This window comes from Poecile atricapillus, chromosome 2 (genome assembly GCF_030490865.1).
Source record: "Poecile atricapillus isolate bPoeAtr1 chromosome 2, bPoeAtr1.hap1, whole genome shotgun sequence".
Lineage (NCBI taxonomy): Eukaryota > Metazoa > Chordata > Aves > Passeriformes > Paridae > Poecile > Poecile atricapillus.
Window position 1 is genome coordinate 102,364,119 of NC_081250.1, and position 27,956 is coordinate 102,392,074.

Genomic DNA, 27,956 nt, shown 5'->3' on the forward strand with positions numbered 1-27,956 from the left:
AGTAGAAATGCACAAATGACTTGTGCATTGATACAAATAACTGTTTCTTAAATGAACTTTATATGCATATATATATTTTTTTTTTAAGTGGGTTAAATTTGGTGCCCAGAATTACTACAGAAGCTCTATCTTCTAGTTAATTAGGTTTAATTTTTTCCCCCTGAACCATACTACTCTTTTTTAAAGTGCTATATTCATAAAAAAAATTAAATAACTACTTTGATACTGTATACTTATACCATCTTGCTCTTTTGAGAAATCAGAAGAGCAACCTGCAACATATATTTGACTGAAGTTGCGCATTTACCCTCATGGGACTTTACGGACATCACAGTCTACTCATCTCACCAGGAGCAGGTGGAGAGACTGCACTTCCCTGTGCTTACATATATGAGTAAGCAGGCAGACAAAGCAAGAAGTTCTAACCATTTCAGGAACAAAGACAAACAATTTAATCCATGTTACATAATTCATTGAATACAGTTGATCTCATCCAAAGTGACTCCTGAGAGCAAAATAGTTTTAGCATTACATTTTATATACAGCTATGAAGGGATTACGGGAAACCAAGACAGTCTCCTTAGAGCATATTACTGAGAATTCTGGTTACAAGAGCGCTGTACACTTTCACCTTGAAAACATCACTTAAACCATGACCAAAGTTTCACCATCAATTGTTTTCTTATTTATGAAGAAAAGTTACTTCATTCTGATTTTATCATTACTTTTACCATATTTCTGCTGCCAGATATCAAAACCTGAGTCAGCTGCATTGAGCAATGACTAGTTCTTCTAGTTTAAAGTCCTCTAAGTGCTAGCACCTTTGAAAACCTCCATACACCATGCTGTAAACATTTTAAGATCTTCCAGAGGGTTTTGTTTGGTTTTTCTCCCTTCAATGCAGGAATGACTGCTCTGTCTGAAGCAAACAACATCCTGCTCAATATTGCTTTCGTTATTTTCCACGTAATCAGTTTGGAACAGACTATGAAAGGTTGATGTGGAATTGTTCTGTTAGAGAAAAAAAATCAGAAGAAATACACCATTCTGAACCAGTGGAACCAAAATAATCAAAACCTTAACACAGTTTTTTCCAGTCACTGGGATGGAAGGAGACTTAAATGCAGACACTGGAACAATTGAAAACATCAGTGCTTGCATGCTTAAGTGAAAGGATAAGCAGTATTTGCATTTTCTCCATCATCTTCCTTGTATATGTGCAAGATTTTATAAAAAAAGTTTGTCACAGAGAGCTATGACAGAATGTGATGTAACTTTTTTTTTTTTTTTAAAAAGAGCACTAGAAATCAAAGGCAACCAAAATAACATACATCTTTCCCAGAACATTTTCCTCAGCTACATAAGGTATGCATATACCAAGGTCTAACACACTTAGCTGCACCACATCAAGTCAAGCTGTCCAAGAGCATACACAATTTTGCTTACAGGAGTATACCTCTCCCACAATTTTTCAAGTTTACAAGTAATTCCCTGTATTGGATTATGCTTACTCAGAAGTACAGATAATATTTTGTTTCAATACTACTGTTTGTTTTTATGACATATTCAGAGATGAGGCAAGACATAAGATTAAGTGCAGGGAAGCATTTCAGACCCCAAAAATGCATTTTTTAAAACTTAGCTATACATGGTTAAAACAGGTAGATCTGCCAAGAGTTGCATTTTTTTATTTCCCAAAGATGAGCAACTGAGCAAAAGGTGAGCAACTCAGCAAATATCAACTCTTCTGCATCACAGAATTCATTACGGGTGTCTGAATAATTCAACTTGCATTTTTTAATATCTGCTAAAACAGAATTATAAACTGAGTAAGTTAATATATGTGAATTAAGTACCCTTAATAAATCAAAGAATAATATTGACTCCTGGAAGACACCCAGAAGATCCAAAGATGGAACAGAAGGTTGATTATTACACTCCTGCACAATCCAAGCAAATTGTTAATATATTGAAAACATTCATGTCTGGCTTTTGCACCTGCTGGATATCTATATTATTCTTTCCCAAAACAAGTTTGATAACCATCCTCTTTGTAGCTGAAAGCAGCCAGAAAACAGCTCAGTTTTTAAAACAAATGGAATGGAAACCTTTTTTTTTTTTTTTTTTTTCTTTCCCAAGTCTCAATTACAACAGTCAAAGCCAGAGACTTAAGCAAATAAACTTCAAAATAGCCATTTGTTACAAATAGCAAATTACCATGAACAATGAACTTGTTAAGAATCCCCTCTAAAAGCACGACACACACAAACAGGCTACCCAGCAGAAAAATCTGTTAACAATTTTATTTCTTTTGTCATGTTAAATATTATGGGACAGGACTGTTAAGGATGAAGAACTCTCAACAATGCCTCACAAGGAATAAGAAAGAAATTCTGCCATGATATTAGCAAAGTAAGGTAAGGAGAAAATTTACACAGTAAGAGGCACCATTTCCCCCAGAATACCTCTTGTCATATTCCTGAATGAGTGGGATTAGCAATCTAATAAATCATTTGTCAAGAGGTAACAGCAACAGATAAAATTTTAAAGTATTATTAAAATAACATTTACAAGACTCTGAACAATTTTCGAATTATTAAAACCACAGAAAGAAAGAACAATTCTTTATTTATGAATTTTCATAAAGGACTGACTGTGCAACTGATACCTGCTATTGATGACTGAATGTACAATTTTGTCCAGCAGCTGAACAGTTTGTCTTTTCAGATTGTGTTTTCTAACCGTGCGAGATCATTAAAGGCAAAGCCTGTTATGATGCTGTACACAAGAACGGCTGCTCGGGCCATACTACCCATGATGTGGTAGGTAAACAAACCTTTTTCTGGCCAAGAGAAAACAAAACAGAACGAAAAAAAAAAAAGGAAGCTGCAGTTTTGCATGCTTCTCTCACTCATTCTTTCTACAAGATGAACTTCCCTAGAAAGAATCCAATGAAAATGGCTGCAATTACAACAAGAAGCGAAGGAAGAGAATTAGAGCCATTATCTCTGAGGGCCAAAGCTGTGGGTGATCCAGATTTATCCGAGTGCGCTACCTTTCTGAGCCTCAAGCCTTCATCCTGAGGGAAGGAGAAAACACAGATGGAAAAAAAAACCCATAAATACATTACTAGGATAGTAAAAACTAAACTAAAAAGGCCATATTTACTGGTGAATATTTAAATAAAGTTTAAAAAAAACCCTCAACACATACAACATTACATCACACCAAAATCCAAAACATTAAAATAGAAAACGGCATTTTAAATAAGGACTATAATTCACTAGTCTCTCTTCACTAGTCTCTCTTAAAAAATATACCAAAAATCTTGCTAGGCCCAATGAAGCATTCTGCTCTTACTTAATATGTGTCAAAATTAAATAGTAGTAATTCCTTATTGTTAAGGAGAAACATCTGCTTTATTTAGTGTCAGTGTCATCAGAATAACAGGTATGGAGATACCATATTATTTCATAGTTGTTTAAATGGCTAATGAAATTGTCAGAACTTTTCCAAAAGCAAATATATAGAAAAGACACATAAAGTCATGTATTTACTAGTTACAGGTCACTGAAATTACACCTTTACATAAAGGTACAAGAACATAGTGTTTGCTTACCTCCTCTGGCCAAACAATTGCTCTTGTTCTCTAGCTGTTTGTAATACAAAATGTCACTGCTCTGGATCTCACTTACTCATATTAATGAAAAATGAAACACTTTTAAAAAGCTACTAATTCAGTAGCTTCAACTTAGACTTGAAGTAACTAAGATCACCTTAAATAGGACCATTTAATTTTAAGAAGAAAATTATGCAGCTTCCATGTCTCATCCATGACAGTCACAAAGTCTCAATCACTGAGAAGTTCAAAATACACATTATATACAGGTGAAGTCATATTATGAATCAATCTTGACATTCTAACAGCTTTATCTACTTTCTAGAATATACATCTTTTGGCCTGATTACAAACTAGACCTTTCAATCAAGAAGAGTGAAGCCATTTCAGTATAAATGTGGATGCAGAACTTACTCTCAGGTGCCGATTTTCATCTGTCAGCTTCATAATCTCTGCCTGAAGTCTTTTGCACTCCTCCACGAGCTTCCTTGTTTCAGTATCATTAAGTGAAACGCTATGTGGTTTTGGCATCGGTCCGTCCTGCTTAGATGTGTTCAGTACTGGGGTGGTTTTGCTTGCATCTATATCATTCTACAAACATCAAGAATGATTTGAGAATTTACTTACCTAGAGAAAAATCATCCACAGCTTAAAAGTGAAACAATGAAACTATTAATATAGTTCAATGAGGTTTATATTTACAGTAAGCTGAACAGGCACACTGACAGTTCAATTCTGATTAGTTCAAGTATTAAAAAAGCAAGAGAAGATTGCACTGTTTACCTGGTACTACACTCTATTGAGATACAAATTAATTCTTTAGCTGCTTAATACTGACCCAGGAGGCATCCAAAAGAGGACATAAAATACACCAAAGAGCATTTGAACTTGGGGGAAAAAATAAAAGCAAGAAAGTAATCCTGCAATAGTAAGAAGCAAAACAAATCAGAACAAGTCATGTCACAAACTCCTATGAAGTATTGTGACACAAACGTTTTGCACTTAAAATACATTTCAGTGAAGGAAAATAAAGTGCTGCACAAACATGAAATTTAAGTCTCACAGTATCTGAAACATCCATTACTAATTCTGAAAAGTCACAAAAAGCTGTGAAAAGAACAATATTAAAATTAACAATCTAATTCTCACAGCTCTGCTCAAAATCACAAAATCATAGAACAGTTTGGGTTGGACGGAACCTCAAAGAAGATCTAGTTCCAACCCACTCCCGCAATGGGCAGGGACAATTTTCACCAGACCAGATTGCTCAAAGCCTGATCCAACACAGCTTTGAACACCTTCAGGGATGGGGCATCCACAGCTTCTCTGGGCAACCTGTAACAGTGTCTCACTACTTCCTGAGTATAGAATTTCCTCCAAACATCTAACCCAAATCTTTCCTCTTTTATTTATTTCCTCTTTTATTTTATTTCCTATCAGTATATGCCTGTGTTAAAAGTTGCTGCAATGAGGTGTGCATGGAGCCTTCTCTTCTCCAGATTGAATAACCGTAGTTCTCTCTGCCTGCGTTCATAGGAGAGGTGCTCCAGACCTCTGAGCATCTTCATGGCTCTCCTCTCGACTTGCTCCAACAGGTCCACATGCTTCTTATGCTAGGGAACCCAGAGCTGGACTCAGGACTTCAGATGGGGTCTCACAAGGGCAGGGTAGAGGGAGGGGGAATCTCTTCCCTTGACCTGCTGGCCACATTTCTTGTGATGAAGTCCCAGATGCAATTGGCTTTCTGGCTGTGAGCACACACTGTAGATTCAAATCCAGCTTTTCAACCACAAGAATCCCCAAGACATAGAAAGCTTGACTGCCAGTGAAGACTGAGGCAAAGAACTCAGTGAGTACCTCAGCATTCTCCATATTTGTTGTCACCAGTTCTCCCTTCTTGTTTATCACGGCTGTTCACTCTCCTTGTCCTTTCTCTTCTAACACACTTCATACTTACAGAGCCTCTTCTTGTTACTCTTCATATCCCTTGCCACATCTCATTTCACCTGTGCCTTAGTTTTCCTGATCTCACCCCTACATACCCCCAAATTGTATCCCTGTACTTCTCAAGTCACATGCCCCAACTTCCACTGGCTGTATGTTGCCTTCTTACTCCTCAGTGCAAGAAGCTGACCCTTGCTTATGCCATTTTCCAGCCTGCCTTCCTTGATTTCTTACACATCAGGATGGAGAGCTCTTGCATCCTAAGAAAAATGGACTTAAAAGCGTTTGCCCTAAAAGGGCCTAAAGACCCTTAAGAATGGCCATAAAGAGCTGATTTTTTAATTAAAGAGTAAGCTGCTCTGTCCCTAGGGACAGTTTCTTAGGAGAAAGTACAAAAGGAGGTAGTTTTATATAACCCATTCTACTTCCCTCACTACATTACACACTTTATAAAATTAAAGCCAGAATGTAGATAAGTAAGTGCCTCGACAATAAATGCTCAACCTTTATGTTTTTACTGTTTAACACACACTTAGGAAGCTTACACCTTCACCTCATAAATTATCCTTTATCAAAAAGAAAGAAAAAAGAAAAAACAACACACCAACCAAAAAAATGCAGACTACAAAAGCAATCTCTACATCTCCTTCCCCCAATATAAAACTGAGATTGCATCTGAAAACTGTAAAGTATAAAAATAACAAAAATATCGTGTTTTGGCACTGTTCTCCATTGCTGGAAATTTTTAAGATGAGGCTGGACAGTGTTCCCTTTTAGACAAGATGGTATTTCAAGGTCCCTTTAAACCTGGGCTGTTCCGTGATTCTACGAATCCTTAAAAAGTTATATACTGAACACCCCTCCTGTCTAATTTAGTACAAATTCTAACCATTAATTTCATCATTAAATCAAACAGATTAAAGAAACCCTGAAATTTTCTGAGATCCTACCAGTCAGTGTATGACAGTTTCTTATTCCTTACTTACCAGTTTATCATTTTCATTGGGCATTTCAAACACGCATCTCAATTTGGAGTCCATTAACTCATCAGGTTTCGCTTCTTTCCACTATGAAAACAATTAATACAATTACTTAACATGCTGGACTCATGCAAACATCTCAACAGTTCATAAGTTTGCTCTTAGCACTGGCTTCCTATACAGCTGAATACCTTGCTTACCCTCCCCGCAATTTTCAGACTTGCTTATGAACAATGCTTTTTGTTCACACTCACTGCTGTGAATTCAAGTCTGGAAATAAAAAAGAGTAAACTGAATGCTGATGGATCCATCAGAGGTTTGTATGAAATAGAGAGGGGACAATACAGTGGTTTCTTAATACACAATGAAAAACAAGTAGCATCTGAGTTAGTTTGAGAAGTTCTAGCACTACTATGCCTCAGTAAATGTACTTCTTGTATCCTATCTTGGAAGCATTGATTTTAAATATAAGATGGAAAGACATATTTCAGTGACTCTACATGTGTTCTAGAGTAAATTTCTTTAGTTCTTCAAGTTTTAGACTTTTAACCAATTTCTCCTTTTACTGCATAACATGTGACAAATTTGGACCTAGAGAATTTTTCAAAGCCATTTTTAAAAAACATTTAAATTCTAATGGTCCTCAGTATATTTAAATAGCTAAACTATACTGGAATCTCTCTACTCAACTGACAATTAACTTTCAAAGCATGCACTTCATGTAGTTGCCTTAAATTCTTAGGCTCAGAGGCTGCTCTGAAGTCTGCAGCAATTTTTCTAACAGGTCCTCTACTGTTACCTTATAGGTGTTACAGATTCAAATATTCAGGTTTTTCATAACATCCTTCCTATTTTTTTTCCAGTGGCATTAGTTATACAGCAACTTTTACTTACAATTAGCGATTTCCTGAAAGATCTGCTTCTCAGTATTGTATACCTGAACTCACTAAGACAGCAGTTATTTGAAGTATTTCTGAAGTTGGTTTTTACAACCTCACCAAATAGGCATGCTTCATTTACCACACATAACCAAGAGCTACTAAAGCATATGAAGAAAAACAAACCAGTTCAAAAAGGCAGACAGATGTTAACTTTCATGTCTCCAAAGCTTCACAAAATCTAGGTTTTCCACTGCTTCCAATGAAGAGCCACAGCAGTCTTTGCCTTCATATAAGGGGACAGAGCCCAAACCTGAAAAGGTCTCTTGGATTCCAGCAATTTATAAAATCTCATATTTATCCTTTGTTTCCCCGTCTTTCTCTGCCTTGAGTGAACATCAAATGTACCTGTGTGAACTCAAGCATTCCTTAAAATAGTTTGTAGAATTAAGACCCATGTGCAACGTTGACCTCCACCTTAGGACATACTTATGTGAGTCCACGTACACCCTAAAAGGCATGTTCTGACAACTGAGGGATTCATTTTCATTGCTGCCAGCCAATAAAATTAGAAACAGGCACCTTACTTCTGAGCTAACAAGCACAAACCTACATATCTTCCTTCTGGATCTTCCATCAGACCAGCCCAGCCTAAGAAGTAAACCTACAATATGTTCCGTTAAAACAGAAAACAAATCTATCATTTCTGCTGTGTTTAGCCACTTGGTATCCTGTAGGGAGACACATCTTAGTCTTGAAAAAGTTTTAATTCATTATCATCCTATTCAACATTTCACTGAAACACTTTTCATACCAAATGAACCCATTTTCATACAGCTTCAGGCTGGCTGTTTGAATGTACTCTTCATTACTTCAAATTCAATCTGTTTATCCCTTTCAAATTAGCTGCATATAAATGTATAACATGCCCATATTTTAACGCTGAACTGACCTTAGAGTCACTACTATTTCCTAGAGGTTCAATAACCTCTAGGTTAATCACTACAGCAAAGTACTAAGAACTGACCTTGTATTTCATATTAAAATTCTAAGTCACATTTGAAGTCACACTTGTTCAGAGAAAACCCAATTCTTCTTCAAAAAGAAATTGTAAAAATGTGAATCATTTATAGTTAAGCCAGATTTTTTTGTAAGAAAAAAAATTACAACAACCATTTTAGTCCATTTTTACTTACCACTGCCTCCATATCTGTAATATTTGGTGGTGCATAGGTTGTTTGTACCATAAACTTGTGTTTACTCTTCTCATTTGGGTCATAGTCAAAAGGCTGCAGCATTACTGTTCCAAAGAAAAAATAAAACTGATTATTCAGCTAATCACTAGAGCAAGCATGCTATCTACTTTAGATTTATTCTTCATTAAACAGACACCGAAAGTTAAAATGCAAATGCAGTGCATACACTCTAGAAAAAGGGACTGAGAGGTCAGAGTCTGGTGTGGTTGACATGCTTATTCCTGTAATTACTATAGGAAAAGACATTTCATATACAAATATGAACAAACAGATCCTGTAAAAGAGAACAAAAAAATTACATCTAAATATGTGTATATTGCAATTTGATGTACCAGAGGATGAGGACTCAGTGAACTGGAGAGAGAAATTATTTGGCAGTGTACCTACACCTGTCTTCCACAGAATGGGAATCCCAGTTCGGTATATCTTTATACAAAATTAAGAGAAGCAAAAGCAGTTCCAAAAAATATAAGAAAAATTTCATGGAGCCCTATAACAGCTATCTGTATATGTACCTATTTTATAGCAATGAAAAAGCTACAGCAGAGATACTGATATAGCTAGAAAAATGCAAAAGCAGAAGGAAAAACATTAATAAGTAACAGTAGCAAGCTGTGAAGGAACAAGAGTAACATCCTATATTACGAAAAAAAAAAAACAACAAAAAGCAATTGCTGTTAACAAGTTAACAAACAATACATGACAGGATAATAAATAGTAAATTTAGGGTACCAAGGTAAATAAAAACAGTTCTTATGGAATTTGTATTTTTGGAAAATTATGAAAAAACATGGCTGAAGAAGGTTACTTAGTGATTCATAATTGAAAAGTATTAATGATTAAAAAATGTTAGTGGACTTCCTTAAAATGACTGTCAAATCACATCTCCAAAAATTAATTGAAAAACTGGCTTGGCTCTGAATCAGCCCGATGCTTTAAACAGGCTGAAGACAGCTAACACTACCTCAACATTCAGTTTTGAACATAAGAGCTCCAGCCCACAGTATCCTATAGCTATTTCTCTCTGCACAACAATGTGAGAGAAATCTATTTTTAATTACATGAAAGATGACTCAGCACTGAAAATATTCAGACGAGAGACTGATGAGATAAAGTGGGTCACTAGAAAAATAATCTGCACACTTATCTTAGCAAATGACCCGAAAGAAATTATATGCCTAAAAACAAAAAGATGAAGCTGACACTTTGGGGAAAAGAACTTAGTTCTGAAAAGCACAGCAGAATCACTATAACTAAACAACTGCACTTGAAAACATCTTGAGGTCACTGTAGCTGAATAACTGCATGAGAATCCAGCAATACAGAAATAGGCACATCAAAGACTTCCTGCTATGCCAACTGAAGACTCGAGCAGTGTGACACTGTTTCTCTTTATTGGAGATCTGAAGCCACAATATTGTTTACAGTTCCAGTACTAACTCATTTAAAAAAACAAAAATATTTAAAAGGATGATTTGTAATGATGAAAACACACAGGATGTAATCCCTCAATCTATTCAATTCCCTAAAGAGAAATTCCAGCAAGGTCTTGATTGTGATATCGAACTACCCACTGGAAAAATCCCAGATACCAGCTCAAACACACAGCTAAGGCAAAATGGCTGTAAGTTGTAGCTGAAGATGGAAATAAAGAAGTATTTGACTACTTGAACCTTAGATCAATTCTCAGTAAAATGATCTTTAATCCCCAAGTCAGTGAATAAATCCACATGAGTCCAGATGCTGAACTGCCCATGGTAAGAATAATGATGTTTTAAAGGGTCCCATTCTACAGATCATATTAGATTAGAAAATTCCCATTTTCTTGAGAAAAACAACTAGATACAACTGTAAACTAATTTTTTCTTAAATGGAATGAACTATGAAATGTTATTTTAAGCATATCAGAGCAGCCAAGAAATGCTCTACTTGAGAATACAAACATGAATATAATAGTCTAAGGCAAAGGTACTGTTAATGTCACTGCCCATTTTCAACTTGCTTTTCCTCCTTTCACAGCACCACAGATAAATGTGACAAAGGCAAGTATTTCTACAGGGAGGATTTCTTCATGTATCACTGCAGCTCTACATCAAGTTGTCATCACACTAATGAGGGGAATCCTTTTTATTTAAAAATAAAGAAGTTTTAAAAAGCTGACATACTTCAAACAGTCTCTAAGATCAAGCATTAGGGAACTGCATCAAATGCCTTAAAAACCCTTAACCTACAACTGCATATATTTGTTTTTACCTGAAACAATTACAGATGATCCTGGGTCAATAATTCCACTGTTTGGCCTCACGCAGTATCGACGAGGTGCTGTGGTCTTCACTTTGAAGCATACTTTTCTATCTGATGGATTTCGTAGTTTAAGATTTGTAGTTACTACATCTGTAAAGGGACCTGAAAAAAAAAGTTTGTCTTTTTAAAATACACATGTATTTCTGGAGAAGAAATCTGTTTATACAGTAAGTAACTCTGAAAATATATCTTGTTGCAAACAAACTGCTAAAAGCAGGTTAAATCATACACTTGCTAGGCACATACACTGTGTTACATGCAGAGTGCTCTACCACCTTAGTTATAACAATATACATTACAGCAATCAAGAACTCTTATATACTACAACAGACTCAAGCTGCTGACACAAGTGGTTCATATATGTATATGCTATTCTTACCAAATCATTCTTAATATTTGAAATATTAATAATATGTATTGAAATATACTAGAAGGTACTGGTCACACACAAAAGTAAATTTTGCTGAATTGTTCTTCAGGAATAGAAGCAACACATTCTTTGGAACTCTTTCATCTGTTTACAGAAAGAAAACACTGTGACTAAAATATAGTCACTGCTCTTGAAATTTCAACTTCTGTTGGCTTCTGAGCTGCTATAGACTTAACAAAACAAGGCATCAATCTCCTCCTTCAAACTCAATCAAGAGAGATGATACTGTTTATGCATGTACTCTAACTGATCCCCAGAAAAGCAATAGTTGCTATTGTAGTTGCTATATTTATGTATTCAATGCAGTGTACTCTCTAAACTGTATTTATGCTAAACCTTCAGGATAGGAATTCTTTTCAAGTCTGGACAAGAGGTGTAATTTCAATATCAAGCTGCAAAAGCATATCTTCCAGCAGAGATCACCTTCACGATGCAATGCCACACAGTAACAGCACGAAAAATAAGATTCACAGCATTCTGAGCAGTGTTAAATCTCCCTTATGTTTGTGTCATCTGAAAGCAAGACTGCAAAGGCTCTAGAAAAATGGTATTTCATATGAACATTAAATTTATTCCAGAATATTCCATGTGTAGATTAACTATTAAGAACCTCCTTCATAGTTTTTTAAAACTATACATTAAATTACTACAAAATAATTTGTATGAGTATTGAAAATGCAACAACTTTCCCATTAAAAAACTACAATGAAGGCAAACATCAGATTAAATTGGATGAAAAATATAACTGATACGAACAAATGGTAAGTACAACAAAACCACTAATTGCATGAGACACAGGAATTCAACTCTTTTCTGAACACCTTATTCCATAGAGGTGTCTGCACTTCTCTGAAGGAAACAGCTCTGCCCACTATCAAACATGTTACTACACTAGAGGGCTCACTATTTGACTGATGCCTTATTTCTACAACTCATTCCAAGTACTTGATTTTGAGAGTGTTAAACAGTTCTAACACAAAACACCAAGATATAAATACATAAGCACTAAAAAGAGAATCAGTGAGAACTAGGAATACTGAGATGTAGATGAAGATACATGTGAGCTAGGTTTATATTCAGTGAGGTTCTTTTGACAAAATAGGAACTGGTATTACTTGTCTGAAACTTCAGTCCTGATCTGACTTTATATGGTGGATGAAATAAGTCATCATCTCAATCCAGGTTAATTTTATACAGCCCCCAAGATTCACAAAATTACTTGAAAGTTTCCTGCCACTCATCTTTTGATGGTTCTTGCAGGATACAGTCTTTACCTATAGAGGGAGATCCAGAAATAATTCCCATCACCCATACCACAAACTGAACTAAAACTAGGCAGCTGAATACTCTTCTCACTCTAAGACGGGTAATACACTCATAACACACCAAACATGTATCTTTTTCATGCTACACACACATTTTTGAGGAAGTTATTCTGGTATTTTTACTAACAACCACCTAAGCTATTAGTCATCTAATAACCACTGCTTTTGCAGTGCCCAGAGACAAACAGCACCTTGAATCTGGCTTTCAAACTTGTGGGTTACTTTTTTTTTTAATTGCAACTCTAGGCAACCTGAGGAGCTCTGCTTCTCAGTCTTCTCAACTAATTTTACTAAGGACATTCTGCACAAAGGAAAAAAAGACACAGTTCAGAGGCTCATTTTGAAAAGCACAGTCATCGAGAAAAGGAGCTATACTATTCAAAAGCAGCTTGTTTCAAAGCAACAGTGAATTTATAAACTGATGATAAACGGGTTCTTAAACTAAAATAAAAGATGTTCTGTTTCTTTTGAGACATGAAAGGTCTCCTCAAGATGGCCTCTTTAAAGTGTGAAATAATGAGATAGGATTCAAAATATTCTTCAAATTACTCTGATATTTACTGTCAGTTTCAACACCTCAGATAATTAAAAGAAATCTTCTTTTCTTTCCCAGGTACATGAATGCAGTGACGTCCTTTGCATTTCCTGGATGCTTCACAAAAAAAAAAAGCTTTTAGCTCTAGGACATTTTTAGAATCAGATATTTCTTTCAAAGGTGACTGAAATATTTTTCAAGGTCTAGAGGATGCTTATGACAGCTTTACCTTTCACCTGCTTTCTAAAAGCTTGAAAGAAAATAGCTTTATAAAGCCTCTCAAGACTTGCAACCATTAGATTTAATAAAGAGGTGGTAAAAATTGGTGCACAAAAGGAAAAGATTACTGAATTTCACTGCTCCTGCAGAACCCAGCAGTTTGGTAATTTAGTGGCAAACCAACAGGAACAGACAGAAGGAAAAAAAAAAATCAGAAAAAAAATTTTCGTGCCTTTTGGAGCCATATGATCTAGGTTAGCATGACATACCCTTCAAAAAAGAAACTGAAGAAGATTCTAGAGTTCACTATTACACAAACATAAGCACCACTGCCTTTGGAGGACTGGGGAAATGAAGTACAAGCTGGCAGTAACAGCCTAAGTGCAAAAGCCTAAACTATGACCATTCTTGAGGAAAAATGTGGGGCACGGGCAGAAGAGGAAGGAGAAATGTTTGGACTCCACTACATAGACTGCAAGTAAAGAAGGAAAAGAACTGGCAAAGATGGATACAAACATTCTGCTCATGCATCAAAATATACAAATGCACACGCACTTCATCTCAGTAAATATTCAGCTACACCAGGGCAGCATTATAATCTCAAAAATAGCATCTCACCTGCTGCTTGCATGACACTGAGGTCCAAGCAGATTTTTATTTAAGCACTTAAATCTCAGACAGGCTTATGTCTAACTGTACACAAACCCTCTGGTAACTCAACTAATAAAATCCTCAGGCTATATACCTATGTAACATGATGTCTAATGACAAGAGGTCACTGCTTAATAAACCTGTAATCTCAATCTAATGACCTCTGGAAGTCCAGAGTTACTTCAAAGGGGACAGTGAGTTCAACAACTCTCTTAGTAGTGTAAATTCAAGACACCAATTACAGCATCTTCCTGGAATGAAGGTTGTGAGAGTACCAGTTTGTTCCAAAGGGTTTTGAATGGAGCAGTGACAATTCATGCCACAAGTTTTCCTGTCACTTTGACTTACAAGGGCCTTAGAAAAAGACAGACACCTGCCTAATCACACTCAGAAACACCAGACATATCCAAAAACTTTATGTGTTCAGTTTCTATTTCAGCTATCTTGCAGTGCAGTCACCACAACATTAATGCCAGGGTTGCCTCTGGCAACTACACAGCTTGGACTACAGCAACTAGTGGGCAGGAAGAAATGCCACAGATTCTGCAGAGCCAGTTTCTACTGCTGAAATAATGCCAAGTTTCCCAGCTTGCCACAAGCTTGTCAGTTATGCTGCAGTAAAACCAAAGTATATGTATTACTGGACAGGTAACACACAGATCTTTTTCATCATCATTTTCACTTCAGATTCAGGTCTCCTTCACTGTCCCAGATTCAAAAGCCATTTCTCTACCATGTGAGATGGTCAAACATCAGGGAAAAAATGATGATGTGAACACACCCTCCTCATGTGGGAAGAAAGACTTAGATAAACATCCACAGGCTTGGTACCCCTGGGAAAGGTGAGAGACCCATGTCAGTATCTCTAGCTGCTGGCAGAACAGAGCCAACAAAGCAATTCTGAGACAGGTTTGGTCAGCAAGAAGCTCCATTCAAAATTAGTAAGGCTGTCATAATGTACACAAAAAGCCTCTCTTAAAATACCACCTCGACCTAAAACTGGGTAAGAAGAAATTATAATTTTATTAAATTACACAAAATCTCTGATAATTAGAAAGCAGATCACTTGAAGAGCTGTACAAAAATGAACATGCATTATTAAACAAAATCAACAGCATTTTATGAAAAAGCGTAAGTGTTATGCACATTGCCCTCTTCAATTTAAGACAATGAACTGTAGCTGTTGGAGAAGCCAATATCTAAGCCAACTCTGCCAGAAAACACTCTCATTCATACACTGAATTAAAGTTTATTTAAGCTGTAAATTGGTACAGCAAAGTGATACATTCAGCCACATCTAAAAACAATGTAAGCACACATAAAAAAAGTACACAGGCTGGCAAAAGGAATCCAAACTCTTTTAAATGTGTTACAGTATTAACTTCAAAAACTATGGGGATTATATGCTTTAAACACAATGCTGTTTGTCCACAGCTGCTGCGTCACCTTTGTATTCCCAAGAGCATCTGAAATACACAGAACACTTCAATGCAGCTTAACTAAAACAAACTCAGGGTAGTTTTCTTTGGGTGTGCAGTAAAGTCAGGTTGGGCAGACAAAGAAAACTCATTTACTGCATTTGACAGTTTGAGCCCTAATAAATAAGAAATGAGTTCAAGTCAGCAGAATAAAAACTAATAGTGACATTGTAAACCAAGCAAGACAAATTTTGAGACCAAGTAAACTGACTTTTCAGATAGACCTGAAAGGAACAGACTAAGATCTCTAGGAACTCATTCTGCCAGAATCAAATGTAACAATGGAGTAAAGAAAGAGTTAGTTAAATTAAGAAAGCTCCATGTAATCTATATTTGTATGATGTAATGCTGAATTTTTAAATTAGGCCAAAATTTAATTGTTTTTCTTTCCCATTATTTGACATAGCAATCACAGAATGGTTGTTGCTGGAAGGGACCTCTAGAGGTCATCTGGGCCAAACTCCCTGCTCAAGCAGAGACAGCCAGAGTCAGCTGCCTAGCACCATGGCCAAGAAACTTCTGATACATCCAAGGATACACTCTACAGCTTCCCCAACCTGTGCCACTACTTGGTCACCCTCATAGTAAAAATGTGTTTTCTCATGTTCAGAAGGAAGCTCCTGTGTTTCAAGGTGTTCCCATTACCTCTGGTCTGCTCATGGGCACCCATCTCCATCCTCTTTGCACCCTCCCTTCAGGTATCTTATACATCCATAAGATTCTCCCAAGCCTTCAGTCTTCTAGGCTAGAGCAGCCCCAGCTCTCTCAGCCTTTCCTCACAAGAGAGATGCTCCAGTCTATCATCTTCCTGGCCCTTCCCTGGACTCTCTCCATGATGTCAATGTCTCTCCTGTACTGAGGAGGCCAGAACTGGACCCCCACTCCAGCTGTGGCCTCACCAGTGCTGAGCAGAGGGGAAGATCTCCTCCCTCAACCTGCTGGCAACACTCCTCCTAATGCAGTCTGGGACATCACTGGCCTTCTTTGTAGCAGGGGCACACTGCTGGCTCATGGATCAACATGGTGGCCACCAGGACACCCAGGACAAAGCCGCTTTCTCAGCTGGTCAGATTCCAACCTGCACTGGTGCTTGGATAGGTGTTCCTCCCCAGCTGCAAGACTTCACACTTGTTGAACTTCACAAGGTTCCTGTCAGTTTGTTTGTCCACCTGCCAGTTCCCTCAGCACTCGTGTGTATTCCACCGGAATCCTTGGACTTACTATGTCTAGCTTACTTAAGTATTCCTTGACCAGATCACCTTCCACCAGAGGTACTGAAGGAAAGACATCTAAAAATGAGAAATACTTGTGTTCTGTAGCAAGTCAAAACTACCTTGACTATCAGATAAGAAAATTAATCCTTAAAATATACACAAAGCACTTTATTGCTCAAAATTGAATTTTACAGTACTTTCTGAAAAAAAGCATAGGTGACATAGCAGACACAAAAGAAAGTGAGTGGAATATTGTTTATTTCCATAAATTTGTTTTAAGAAATTGATATTCAGACCTCTATTAAAAAAAAAAAAACTGAGGGAAATATATAACACACATTGCCAAAGAACATAAATAACTCCTTCCTCTTGAAATACCAGAACCATGACCAATCAAATACCTTCTCCAACTGGAAGAAAAATCCCATCTCTAACAAATCACCTACATTAAAATTATTCATGGTCTATGAAGCATAATAGCTTATGTTTCATGGATTAATACTTAAACATGCATATGAATGATCAGGAATAATCAGTGGATGAAGGTGAGAGATTAATTATACCTACAAATAACCATGGCTCTCAGGAAGATATTCATATATTAGAATTATATATTAGCATTACAGAATCTTTCATTTCTTATTCTATCCTGGCACTTGAGAAATAGTTGTTTTATCATCAAGCTGCATGTAAAATATAGAATGCAAAAGAGGCTTTATAAGAAAGCTGACACACCTCAATGTCCACAATTCCTGAGGGCTGATTCTAGGCTACCACTGTTTACAAGGGGTAACATCAGATTTTATCTGAGCTCCCCACAATGACATGCTGTCAGCATTCATGCTGCTGACGTGTCTATCATAGATTTTTTCTTTCTAAAAATTGCTGAGACAATGCCCATTTTTTAATCCTGAAATAGCTCATCTTCCTCTGTCAAAGGGATAGAGCCTGCATATGGCTACACATCTTATTAGAGGTGCTTGTGCAGATGCTGGCATGCTTGCTTTACTGGGGGCTGGTGTAAGGGAAATGGGAGCTGAAACCTTTGCTTGCCATTCTGACAGAGAAAAGACAAAAATACAACACAGTGACATTTCAAAGCAGACAAAACATTTCCTTACATATTTTTTGTGGATCAAAACTTCTTATTCACCCCAGCCTGTGACTGAAATGTTGTTAGTAGCCAAGAAACCACAGTAAAAATACAGTAAGCATCTATCTCAAGGGTAAAGCCACAGATCATTACCAGGAATTCTGGTCAAGAGAACATTATTTTCTTTATATATTACATAAAATACAGACTAAAGGTAGACTGTCCTGCTTTTAATTTTAAATATGGGCAATGGTTTCTTTAGCCTTAATAACAACAAAACACCACTAATAATAAGATGGTATAACACGGAATAACTTCATCCAAAGATATTATTGCTGGTATTTAGCTTAAGCTTTACAATCTAGCAGTCTAGGTCCAAGTCAGTCATATATGTCTATTGTTCATATATTTCCTATTGAAAGAGTGCCATTACTAAAGAACTGCCTGGTTACTAACATCAAAGGGATGTTTGTAACTTAAACTTAACCTCCATAATATTGTGAATTTCTTACTTGCAATTTAGCTTTATGTGATTACATTGTTATTCTTGCCAAAGACATATTAAGAGCATACTAAAATTGGGAGCTCTTAATTCTACCAGGATAAAGTCCTCAGGATCTAATCATAAAGTAGTATTCATGCCAAAGCATTGCTGAAATAACAAGAACAGCAGAAATATTTCAGTGGTGCTAAACTTGAACATTTAAACCATCAAATTATCCCCCCAAATTCATGAAGCAACTAATATATACACCCAATCTTTCAGTATAGATTTAGTTCAGTAAGGGCTATGTTATTAAACCCCTCCTGCTGGAGCAACTATTCTCTTTGCTTGCACAAGGTAGCATAACTAATGAGTTTGATATTTACAGAGGTTCTTAGATTTCCAGAATACTAGCATATTTGATCAACGGAACTAAATAAACAAGTAACTTTTCCCTTTCCTTTTTCCTTTTACATTTGCTTTGTATTTAACCTGCTATAACTTACAAATGGTTTCAGTGATGCTGAAAAACCCAGATGTGCTGCTTAAAATATTCAAATATCCGGCAGCTTAAAATCCATATGCATCGTCATATAAGAAACCTCCCATTGGATATACCTAACTGATCTGCATTGCAACATACAAGATACTCTTCAAACTCTATAGCAGTAATCAGAACACTTGTAATCATCTTAGATGACAGCTGTAGTGGCACATAGATAATCAGTCTTCCCACTGAAGACCTGATCTGAAGCTCTTACTTTGCGCTTTTCCCAATGTGCTCCAAGAACTGGGTATCAGAGGCCAGACACAAACATTGAACAGACCACCAAAGCTCTTGTGGTTTTCACTGGTTTCCTTGCAAGCAGTATCCCACCAGCGTAACAAAGTAACTTTAAAAATTAGTCAAATTTGCCAGTCTCCCAGCATGGACAAAACCCCAGAAAATTCTGTAAAAAAACCCAAAGGGAACCGTTTAAGCTGTTGTACTGCTACATGGTATCCAACCTCCTAACACAGAACCTGATCAAAACAGACTTTTATATCACACATTAAAATCTCCTACAGACAGGTCTAGCTGACACTGGATTGCCTCCCAAACACACCAACAGATCACTGCAGTTTCAGGGTGACTTTGCAGTCTCTGGAAGTACAGGCTACAGGTCTCCATTTCCAAAGCCACTGAAAGCCAAGTACAATCATTTCCTACGGTCATTCGGGTAAACAAACACCTGATTCAAGCAGAAGTTGCATTTAGTCAGTCTTGTCGATCAGGCAGGAGCACAAACTCCATTTCCTCATCAGTAGGATGAGGATCCATGCACTGAGCTGAGCTAATGCAGCCACAGTTCTCAGGACCAGTCAGGTCACTTCCACAGAAGCAGCTGGAGGTCCAAGCTGAGCTATAACATAGAATATGCCTGGTAGATGGCTAGTGGGCATTCAAATTAAACGACCAAACAGTTTACTTTCAGTGGGTCTACTATGTTTACTGCCCTTATTAGCACAATAGTGTAATACACATGATAACATCTTAAATAAACATCATATCCCTATGGACTAGAATTTTTAGGTTTATTTTATATATGGAGCAGTTACTCCCATGTATATGACTTTTAAATTCATGGATATCCCTTTTTACAAAGGAAAAAAACTAAATATATCTCAGTTAAGCTATTCTAATGTCTTGGAATGTAACACAACATACCAGCTGTAGCCTAAGTACAGAATTGTGTACCATTAATGTCCTATCAAACTTTCAAGAACATTGTAAACTCATGACCTAGGAGAAGCTTTCTGAAGCCCACATGAAACTAATAATTTTGTAAAATGGCATCTGATTAATTTAAAACTATTTTTGCCCACATAATTTTTAGAAGGTTGGTTCAGACTGACATGATTCAGATTCAGCTAAGTTTCTAATGATCTAAATACATCCACAGCCACTTGAAGCAAATTCATTTTTCCACCAATCCTATCCTTTAGTCTAGATGGATTTTCTTTTCCCCGGTGCTTACCTTGCTGATGTATTTATAGATAGCAATCAGATCCCCTTTCAGTCTTCATTTTGCTAAGATTAACAACCTAAAGCTATTCTACTTCACTTGTGTTAATAAAGTTGTCTTTGCATCATTCCCATTTGGGTACATTTTATCTGACTAGGTGTTGCTAGGGATGCATTCAGATGAAGCTTCATCAAAGCCAAAGATCTTGACATTAATACTTTCCACTACAAAATTACAGTCTTGTATTTGCCCCATTTCATGACTTGTCACATTCACAATAAACCCATGATTAAGTACTAGTCACTAGTTTTACTTCTTTTTCATCCCTTCTAAAAAATGTTTTATTATTAGCACACATCCAATTTTTTTCTTTGCATTCATCACATCTCCTAACCTTGCATTACCAGTGAGCTGTACCATCACACTCCCACTCCTACCAAGGTCATTAAGGATAAATGGAACAGACTTTCCTAAAAAATATATCAAAATGTATTGAAGACAAGGAGTTAGTGACAGCCAACATGGCTCTATCATGGGCAAATCATGCCTGACTAATATAGTGGCCTTCTATGGTGAACATCAATGGACAAAGGAAAAGCTACGCATCAGCCCTTAATATGGTCCTCCCCAACATTCCTACTTCTAAATTAGAGAGATATGGGTTTGATGCATAGACCATTAGATGGACATGGAATTGTCTGGGTGGTTTATCCAAAGAATTACAGTCAATGCTGGAATGCTCAAGGGAAAACCAGCAACAAGTGGTATCCATATCCCCCAGGGATGCATACTGGGACCAGTATCATCCAGTGTCTTCATCAGTGACACTGGCAGTGGGGCTGAGAGCACCCTCAGCAAGTCTGCATGTGACACCAAGTGAGCGATGCAGTGGATTCTCTGCCGGGAAGGGATGCCATCCACTGGGACCTTGACAGGAATGAAGGGTGGCCCCATGGGAATCGCATGAGGGTCAGCAAGGCCAGGTACAAGGTCCTGCACGTGGGTCAGGGCAAGGGCAATATCACAGACAGAGAAAGTCTCAGATCAGACTACCACATTCTACCTGAGACACTGCATTTTATTCGATCTTCCATCTACCCCAGTGTCCTTATTCTTTCCTCCAAGGCTTTGCTTACTATTGAGGCTAGACCAATTCAAGCAATGAAGTGTCAGAATAAGATTTTAATCCAAGTAAGACCACATTTTGAAAAACAAAGGGGAAAAAATTCTGATTTGACTATTTTTTTTAATGTTATACAAACACCTTCTTCTTTTTGTTTTCTTCCTCTTCCATGTTATTAAACACATGAAGTCCTGCAGCAGGACCCGTATTCAGCAAACTATCTTAATTCACAAGACCTTGTTCATATAGGAATGAACTTAAAATATCTAGTTTCCTTTACATAACCATCTATTTCTAAATACTTTAAAATACTAAAATGAAATATGACATCTGCATTGCTAAATAACTTAAAATGCCAGGAAATAACCTTACACAATCCAAAACAACACTAAAACGCAAGAGAAGCTAGAGGCCGAGATAACCACGCCCCAAGTAAGGTCTTACCACCTTAAGAAAAACCAAGTTAGTAAAATCCTAACTTGTGTTTATGCATTTTTATTTTCAAAAATGCCACATCAGAAATTATTCTAGTAGAGGCGTTTTGCTGATTTTTTTCTTTTTAAAGAAATTAGCTTACACTCACTTATCAGGTTCATCTGACACCACAAGCCTTGTAAACTGACAACAACCGAACTGGAAAGAGTAATACTTATCTAATTAGTCAGGGTTGGTTTTCCACTTCTAATACAGTAAGTTCTCTTCAGAAACCTTTTCTACTTGAATTCATGGCTTATAAGGGAAGCATGTAAAATCCTTTAGTGACTGATGGTCACGAAGATCTGGTTAACAAATATCTCCCAAAGATGAAGTTGGTCAGAAAGTACAGCGTTCAGAAACCATGGTCAGGCCAAAACAGCAACCATTTATATTTCCACAATGGACAGTCGATGCGCTAAATATTCAGACCTATTTACTGATGCAATAAAACAGCTCCTCTCAAGCCTCTCAAACTTTCTACTTTTCAACCCGGCCTTGAATAACAGTGCACTGTTCATGCATAATACAGAATGTTTTTATAATATTAATAAAAATGTCTTATGGTGATCTAGAACACCTGCTTATGCTATCAACAAGCAGGATGAGTAGGCACTTTATAGTAATTATAATGCAAAGGTGAAGCTTTTATACCAATAATCATTGATACACACTAGAAGGACAAGATGTGAGGTTTGGATAGTGTTTCACTGTTTAGGGAAGCAACAGCAATATTAAGTAAAACAGAACCCTATAAATTTCAGGTAAAGGACAAAACTTCTAAATCTTCACTGCTGTATACCTCTATCACCACAGGAAAATATTCCACTACTGAATCTTAAAACAAATGACAAACTATTTCTGCCAAAATATAATCTAACACTATAATACACCTGACTTCACAGATCAATATAACTCCCTTTTCACAAGGCAGTTTTAAATGCAGTCTAGCACAGTGGTAGAGATGACCATATAACATAATGCCACCTAATAAGCAACACCAGGTAAAAAATATTATCTTCCTTTTTCTTCCTCAACACATTCCCACAAATCATTCTGTACTTCTATTTTCATTAATACATATAATTTAAAGAAATTAAAATACTAACAAACACTACATCTGAGCCATGAAACAATGGGGAGAAGTACACATATAGGAAGAGCAAACAATTCCAAGATTTGCTCTTGTATTTAAAAGAAAAAAAAGATTCAGACTACGTGTTGAATACTGAGTCATTTTATTGCCATTATGCAATTCTCAGCCAGCAAAAATATTAACTTAAATGGAACCATTTCAAAGTATCAGAAAGTCACAACTCTATTAGTAATCACTTACAACCAGTTTTTCCCCCTCTACACTCCCACAGCTTAGTTCCAAAATGTTCCTGAATGAAGGTACCAGAAAACTGACATCCCAATCATCTATTTTTTCTAACCTTAAAAAATTGGGACATCACAAATTTACTGGTACTTCGAAGAGAATGAAAGCAGGCATAAAATTTGACCTAATCAAGATAAACACAAGTAAGGCAGTAAGATCACATTTGAGGACTTCAAACTCTGCCTACACCAAAAGGCATCCTAGGCCAATTCTGGCAACAGATCTTGAGGGCAGGGGATGCATTTAACATTGAGCTATTTTTGCCTTTAAATTCCACCTTCTCAATTTGCAGCAACACATATCCCATGGCTTTCAGTGTTACCAACAGCAGTTTAATGATTACAAAATAATCTACAGCAATATTTTTGTATTATTTAAAAGGCTGTCGAAATCTGCATTTCAGAATAAGCTGCAATACTTGAGTGAAGTGCTCTCTACCTCCCATGAAAAGTCGTTTGAACATACACCAGATGATAGCTGATTTTAGACACTGCCAATTCTAGACTACGATTCAGATCAACAATCAGAAATCAAACATTCTCTGTCACACTGATCTCTCCTAGTAACTCAACCCATCAAAAACAAAATTTACTGCGCACAGACACATTCAAAATTTTATTTTAGTCTGCTAAAGGAAAAGAGTGGCTCATTATTTTGAGATGTTTATGAAGGTAATATAACGGGACTTCACACACGTGTAAGCAAGAACTTCAATAAAGGATATAAATTTAGAATACTCAGGTATTTTTATAATCTTGTATTGCTTGTCAGACACATCTGAATCACAAGAAATTCAAATTCTGAACACTGTCTACTAATTGTCCAAAGCACATCAAATCAACTAGTGTTGATTTTCAATTAGGTGTTGCAGAAGCATGCCTTATGACTGATTTAAACATTTGGAGAAGGCTTTTAAAGCTTTTTTTAAAAAATGATCATAATTCAAGACCAACTGAAATCCATGTTACTTAAAATTGTGAAACGGGCTTCTTTGGCTTAAGGAAGAAGGAGCTACAAATTTTTGAACTTAAAACTTCAGATGTTGCTATTAAAATACACAACTGCTTACAAAAAAAATATTCAAAAAACATATTGATTCAAAGGACACCAACTCCAGATTCTCATAATCTTCACTAAACTAGAGCTACCAACAACAACTACATGTTTGTGACACATGAAGAAGACACCAATAAGAAGCAAATGGGTTGCTTTTGAGTGTCTTGTGTTTCAACTCTTCCTATCCAGTCCTAAATAAACTCCAACATCATCAGATTTGAGAAGTTAAATAAAATACATTAGAATACAAAAGAAAGCCAACCTGCAGGAGCAATATGGCTGAAGAACCTGGGTACATGACCAGAATTTTGCCACGAGGCAAATTCTCACTGCTCCATACTGAGTGCATGAAAGTGATTATCAGATAGTTTATCAACTGCCTCTTGGTTTCATCACTTTCAAGTACATTTTTTCCCCTTGTCACATTTGCACCACAACACTATGAAAAGTACTTATTTGTTTTGTAGTTTTTCTTAAGATATTCCTGATAGTTTCAGAATCCAAAGAAACCTACCTACCAAAGGGTGACAGAGGGAATTAACCATGACTCAAACACTATTAATGACTGAAATTTCTAGGAGTACAAACACTATAAAAACAGGATTGAAATCTTGGAAACCAAGGGAACTATGTAATGTGGTAGCTACCACAGGACACGTTCTTTAGAACACCCCTTGAATCGTGCTAAATAAAATTGAAGGATAAATGTATTACAGAACTTATTTTTGCTGACAAAGTAAATTAGGTTATATTAATAAAAAAAGCAGTTTCATCAGGCAATGATGAATTTAAAGCCTTGTTAACAACTCCTTAAGATAAGTACTACGTATCTTTTAATGACACAGTTGTTTATACAGGGACACATTATCACATTTCACTGTTACCCTAAAGGTCAGCAAATCCATTACAACTTCCTAAGGCAAGAAAACCAACAAAATTATTTGATCACTTCAAATGTTTAGACTTAAACTGAATCTCTTACGTATGCATCAACAGTATTAATAATAAAATTGGATGATTGTATCAATAAAATAACTTTGAATAACCTGCTGCACTGAAAAAAAAAAGTATACTTTTATTCTTTTAACAACGTTTTACATTTTTCCTACACTAAGCTACATTTATTCTGAGTAATATATTCTCTTTCTTACTAACCAATTACTTTTTAAAAGGTGACACTCAGAATTCCCTAGTGCCAATACCGTATTCTTCAACACAGTACTTTAGAACTGGGTTAGTTTGTGGCCCACAAACCTTTTTAAACACCTCTAAATAATAAGCAGATATAAAATATTTCTTGAGCATGCACCCGATGCTCTCTCAATTGATAGCACTTTCTATAGTATATTACTGCAATAGTACAGTAATAGAGAGTGCTGCAGTCTCATTATGCTTCATATTTTGTTTTTGCTTAGTCTGCTCAACAGAAATTTTCCTAATATATGCATTAGCCTGAAACCAAAGTTTATGCCTAAAGAATACACATTTCATGCTCTAAGTGCATAAACACACAGCACAATAAAGATCGCTGACAACAGCTTCACACAGAATTTCTAATCTAGTATTTATTCTATCAACACACTGTTTCATATCACACCAATCCAGCTTAGTTCCAGCTCAGAGACATCTCAACATTTGCACGCTGTGAATTAGACGTGGTATCTTTTTAATTAAAAAAAAAAATTAAAATAATGCATTTTCCCCCAACCTGCTCTTGCATCAACCTGTTCTGAACACAGCATAGTGAAATCTGAGTGCAGCCAGACCGGCAGCATTTTAACAACACAAAACACAAGTGAAAATTACAAGTTCCTGCAACGGTTTTGACTTTGTGTATGAGAGTGCAATTTAAAAAAAAATTAAAATTGAAGCTATTAAGAAATTAATATGCATAATTAGACAGATGTTGGTATTAACTGATTTGACAGATCAATAAAACAAGTATAGCTTCCTAATTTATCTAAATACTAAGCCAGACCAAAGGTATTTTGGTGGAATACAGTGTTCTTTTCTAATATAAACATTCATTTGTTCTAGCTGCCCGTGGAAGATTTTTACAACATCATAAATTCCACTCTGTCCCCTAAAACAATGAAAAATGAGCCTATGAAAAGTGGAAAATAGAAAAGTAGAAGAATGTACAGGATTAGGCATGTACATGTGCTGAGACACCAGTCACAACATTTTAAAATATAAGTTTCCATAATATTAACTATGTTTAAGAAAATAATAATAATAATACTAATGATCCCAAATGTGAAAGGTTCTGAGATTTTTCTCAATGCCTCTTACAGGTATAAGATGTCATCACAAAAACTACGTGCTCTGACACGCTTTTCTTTATGCCCTTGTCTTTCAACGATCACTCATTTCTGACAGAGCCTTTCCTTCCACAACTATCTAATTCATGACGAGAGAAAACCACGGACACACACGATACCAGCACTAGCTGGGACCTATTTTGACAGCGGCACGTCAGCAGTCACTGCCATGCGGTCGGCACGCAACACACAGCACACATAAAACTTCCGAAAGAGACGCATTCCATTTCCTTCATTGCCAGGGAAGAGGCGAGCTCCCTGTTTACGTTCCGATAGCCTGCCAGAGACATGACAGCGTTGGGTAAAGGGCGGGGAGCCCTTTGCCGGGCCGGGATGCACCGGGGCGAGGGCGCGGGTGCCGGGCACTGATGGTGCAGCGCCGCACCAGCTCCGCGCGTACACCGCGGCCCCAACACGCCTGAGAGGGAAAGTGGGACAAGGCCAGACGTTAGGGCAGCCTCGTGAAGCTTGGAACCCCGCAAGGCTTCCACAGCCCGCTCCAGGGCCTCTCCTGCCCGCTGCTGCCAGAGGGAGCCCGCACCGCCAGCGACCGGAGGGCGACACCCGAGTCCCCGGGCGCCGTTGCTCCGGGGCCGGGCCTACGAGCGCAGCGGTGACACGGCGGGGCGGGCGGGGGAACGGGCGGGGGCAGGGAAGGGGCGGCCGATCCCACCCGGCACCGCGGATCCCCGCGGGATCCCAAGATGGCGGCGGCCGATCCCGCTCGCCGGCTCGGCGGCGCCCCCATCCCCCGGCGGGCGGGCAGCGCCCGGCACCGCGGCCCGCCCGCGGGAGGCAGCGGGGAACGCGGCGCCCGGAGGCGGCCCGCCGCCCAGGCGGAACGGGACACCCCGCCCCTGCCGCCCCGCTCCCCTCCGCCGCGCCGGGTTCCCCCCTCCTCACCTTTGAATTTGAGGTCGGTGGGCGGATCGAGCACCAGGATCTGCTCGTGCTTCGCCAGAGCCCCGGCGGCCGCCATCTCGCTCGCTCACTCAGGCGGGAGGAGGGGCAGGGGGGAGGGCGGAGGAGGCGGAGGAGAAGGCGGAGGAGAAGGAGGAGGGGCGGAGGGGGCCGGCGGTGCCGCCGCTCCCTCACGGCGGGCGGGCGGTGTCTCGGCGCGGCTCTGCGGGCGCTGCCGGCGGGGCGCGGGCCGAGGGCGGGCACTGCCGCTGCTGCTGCGCGCCC

The 27,956-nt window shown here is 37.8% G+C and overlaps 1 protein-coding gene across 1 annotated transcript; it reads right to left on the reverse strand.

The window, feature by feature from the left end:
- Nucleotides 1–421: 421 nt before the first annotated feature.
- Nucleotides 422–27,956, reverse strand: VAPA (VAMP associated protein A). Its single transcript, XM_058831369.1, has 6 exons — nucleotides 27,675–27,956; nucleotides 10,931–11,083; nucleotides 8,618–8,721; nucleotides 6,550–6,630; nucleotides 4,034–4,210; nucleotides 422–3,079 (listed from the first exon to the last, which is right to left on the reverse strand). The coding sequence occupies exons 1-6, from the start codon at nucleotides 27,748–27,750 to the stop codon at nucleotides 2,921–2,923; spliced, it is 750 nt and encodes a 249-aa protein (XP_058687352.1). The 5' UTR covers nucleotides 27,751–27,956; the 3' UTR covers nucleotides 422–2,920.

Excerpts from the sequence above, each read along its gene's own strand:
- VAPA (XM_058831369.1), bottom strand. The coding sequence starts at position 27,750 with ATGGCGGCCGCCGGGGCTCTGGCGAAGCACGAGCAGATCCTGGTGCTC. Across the intron at positions 6,631-8,617 it reads TTACAGATATGGAGGCAGTG|TGGAAAGAAGCGAAACCTGA; the intron begins GTAAGTAAAAAT and ends TTGTTTTCATAG. Across the intron at positions 4,211-6,549 it reads CCAATGAAAATGATAAACTG|AATGATATAGATGCAAGCAA; the intron begins GTAAGTAAGGAA and ends TGATGTTTGTAG.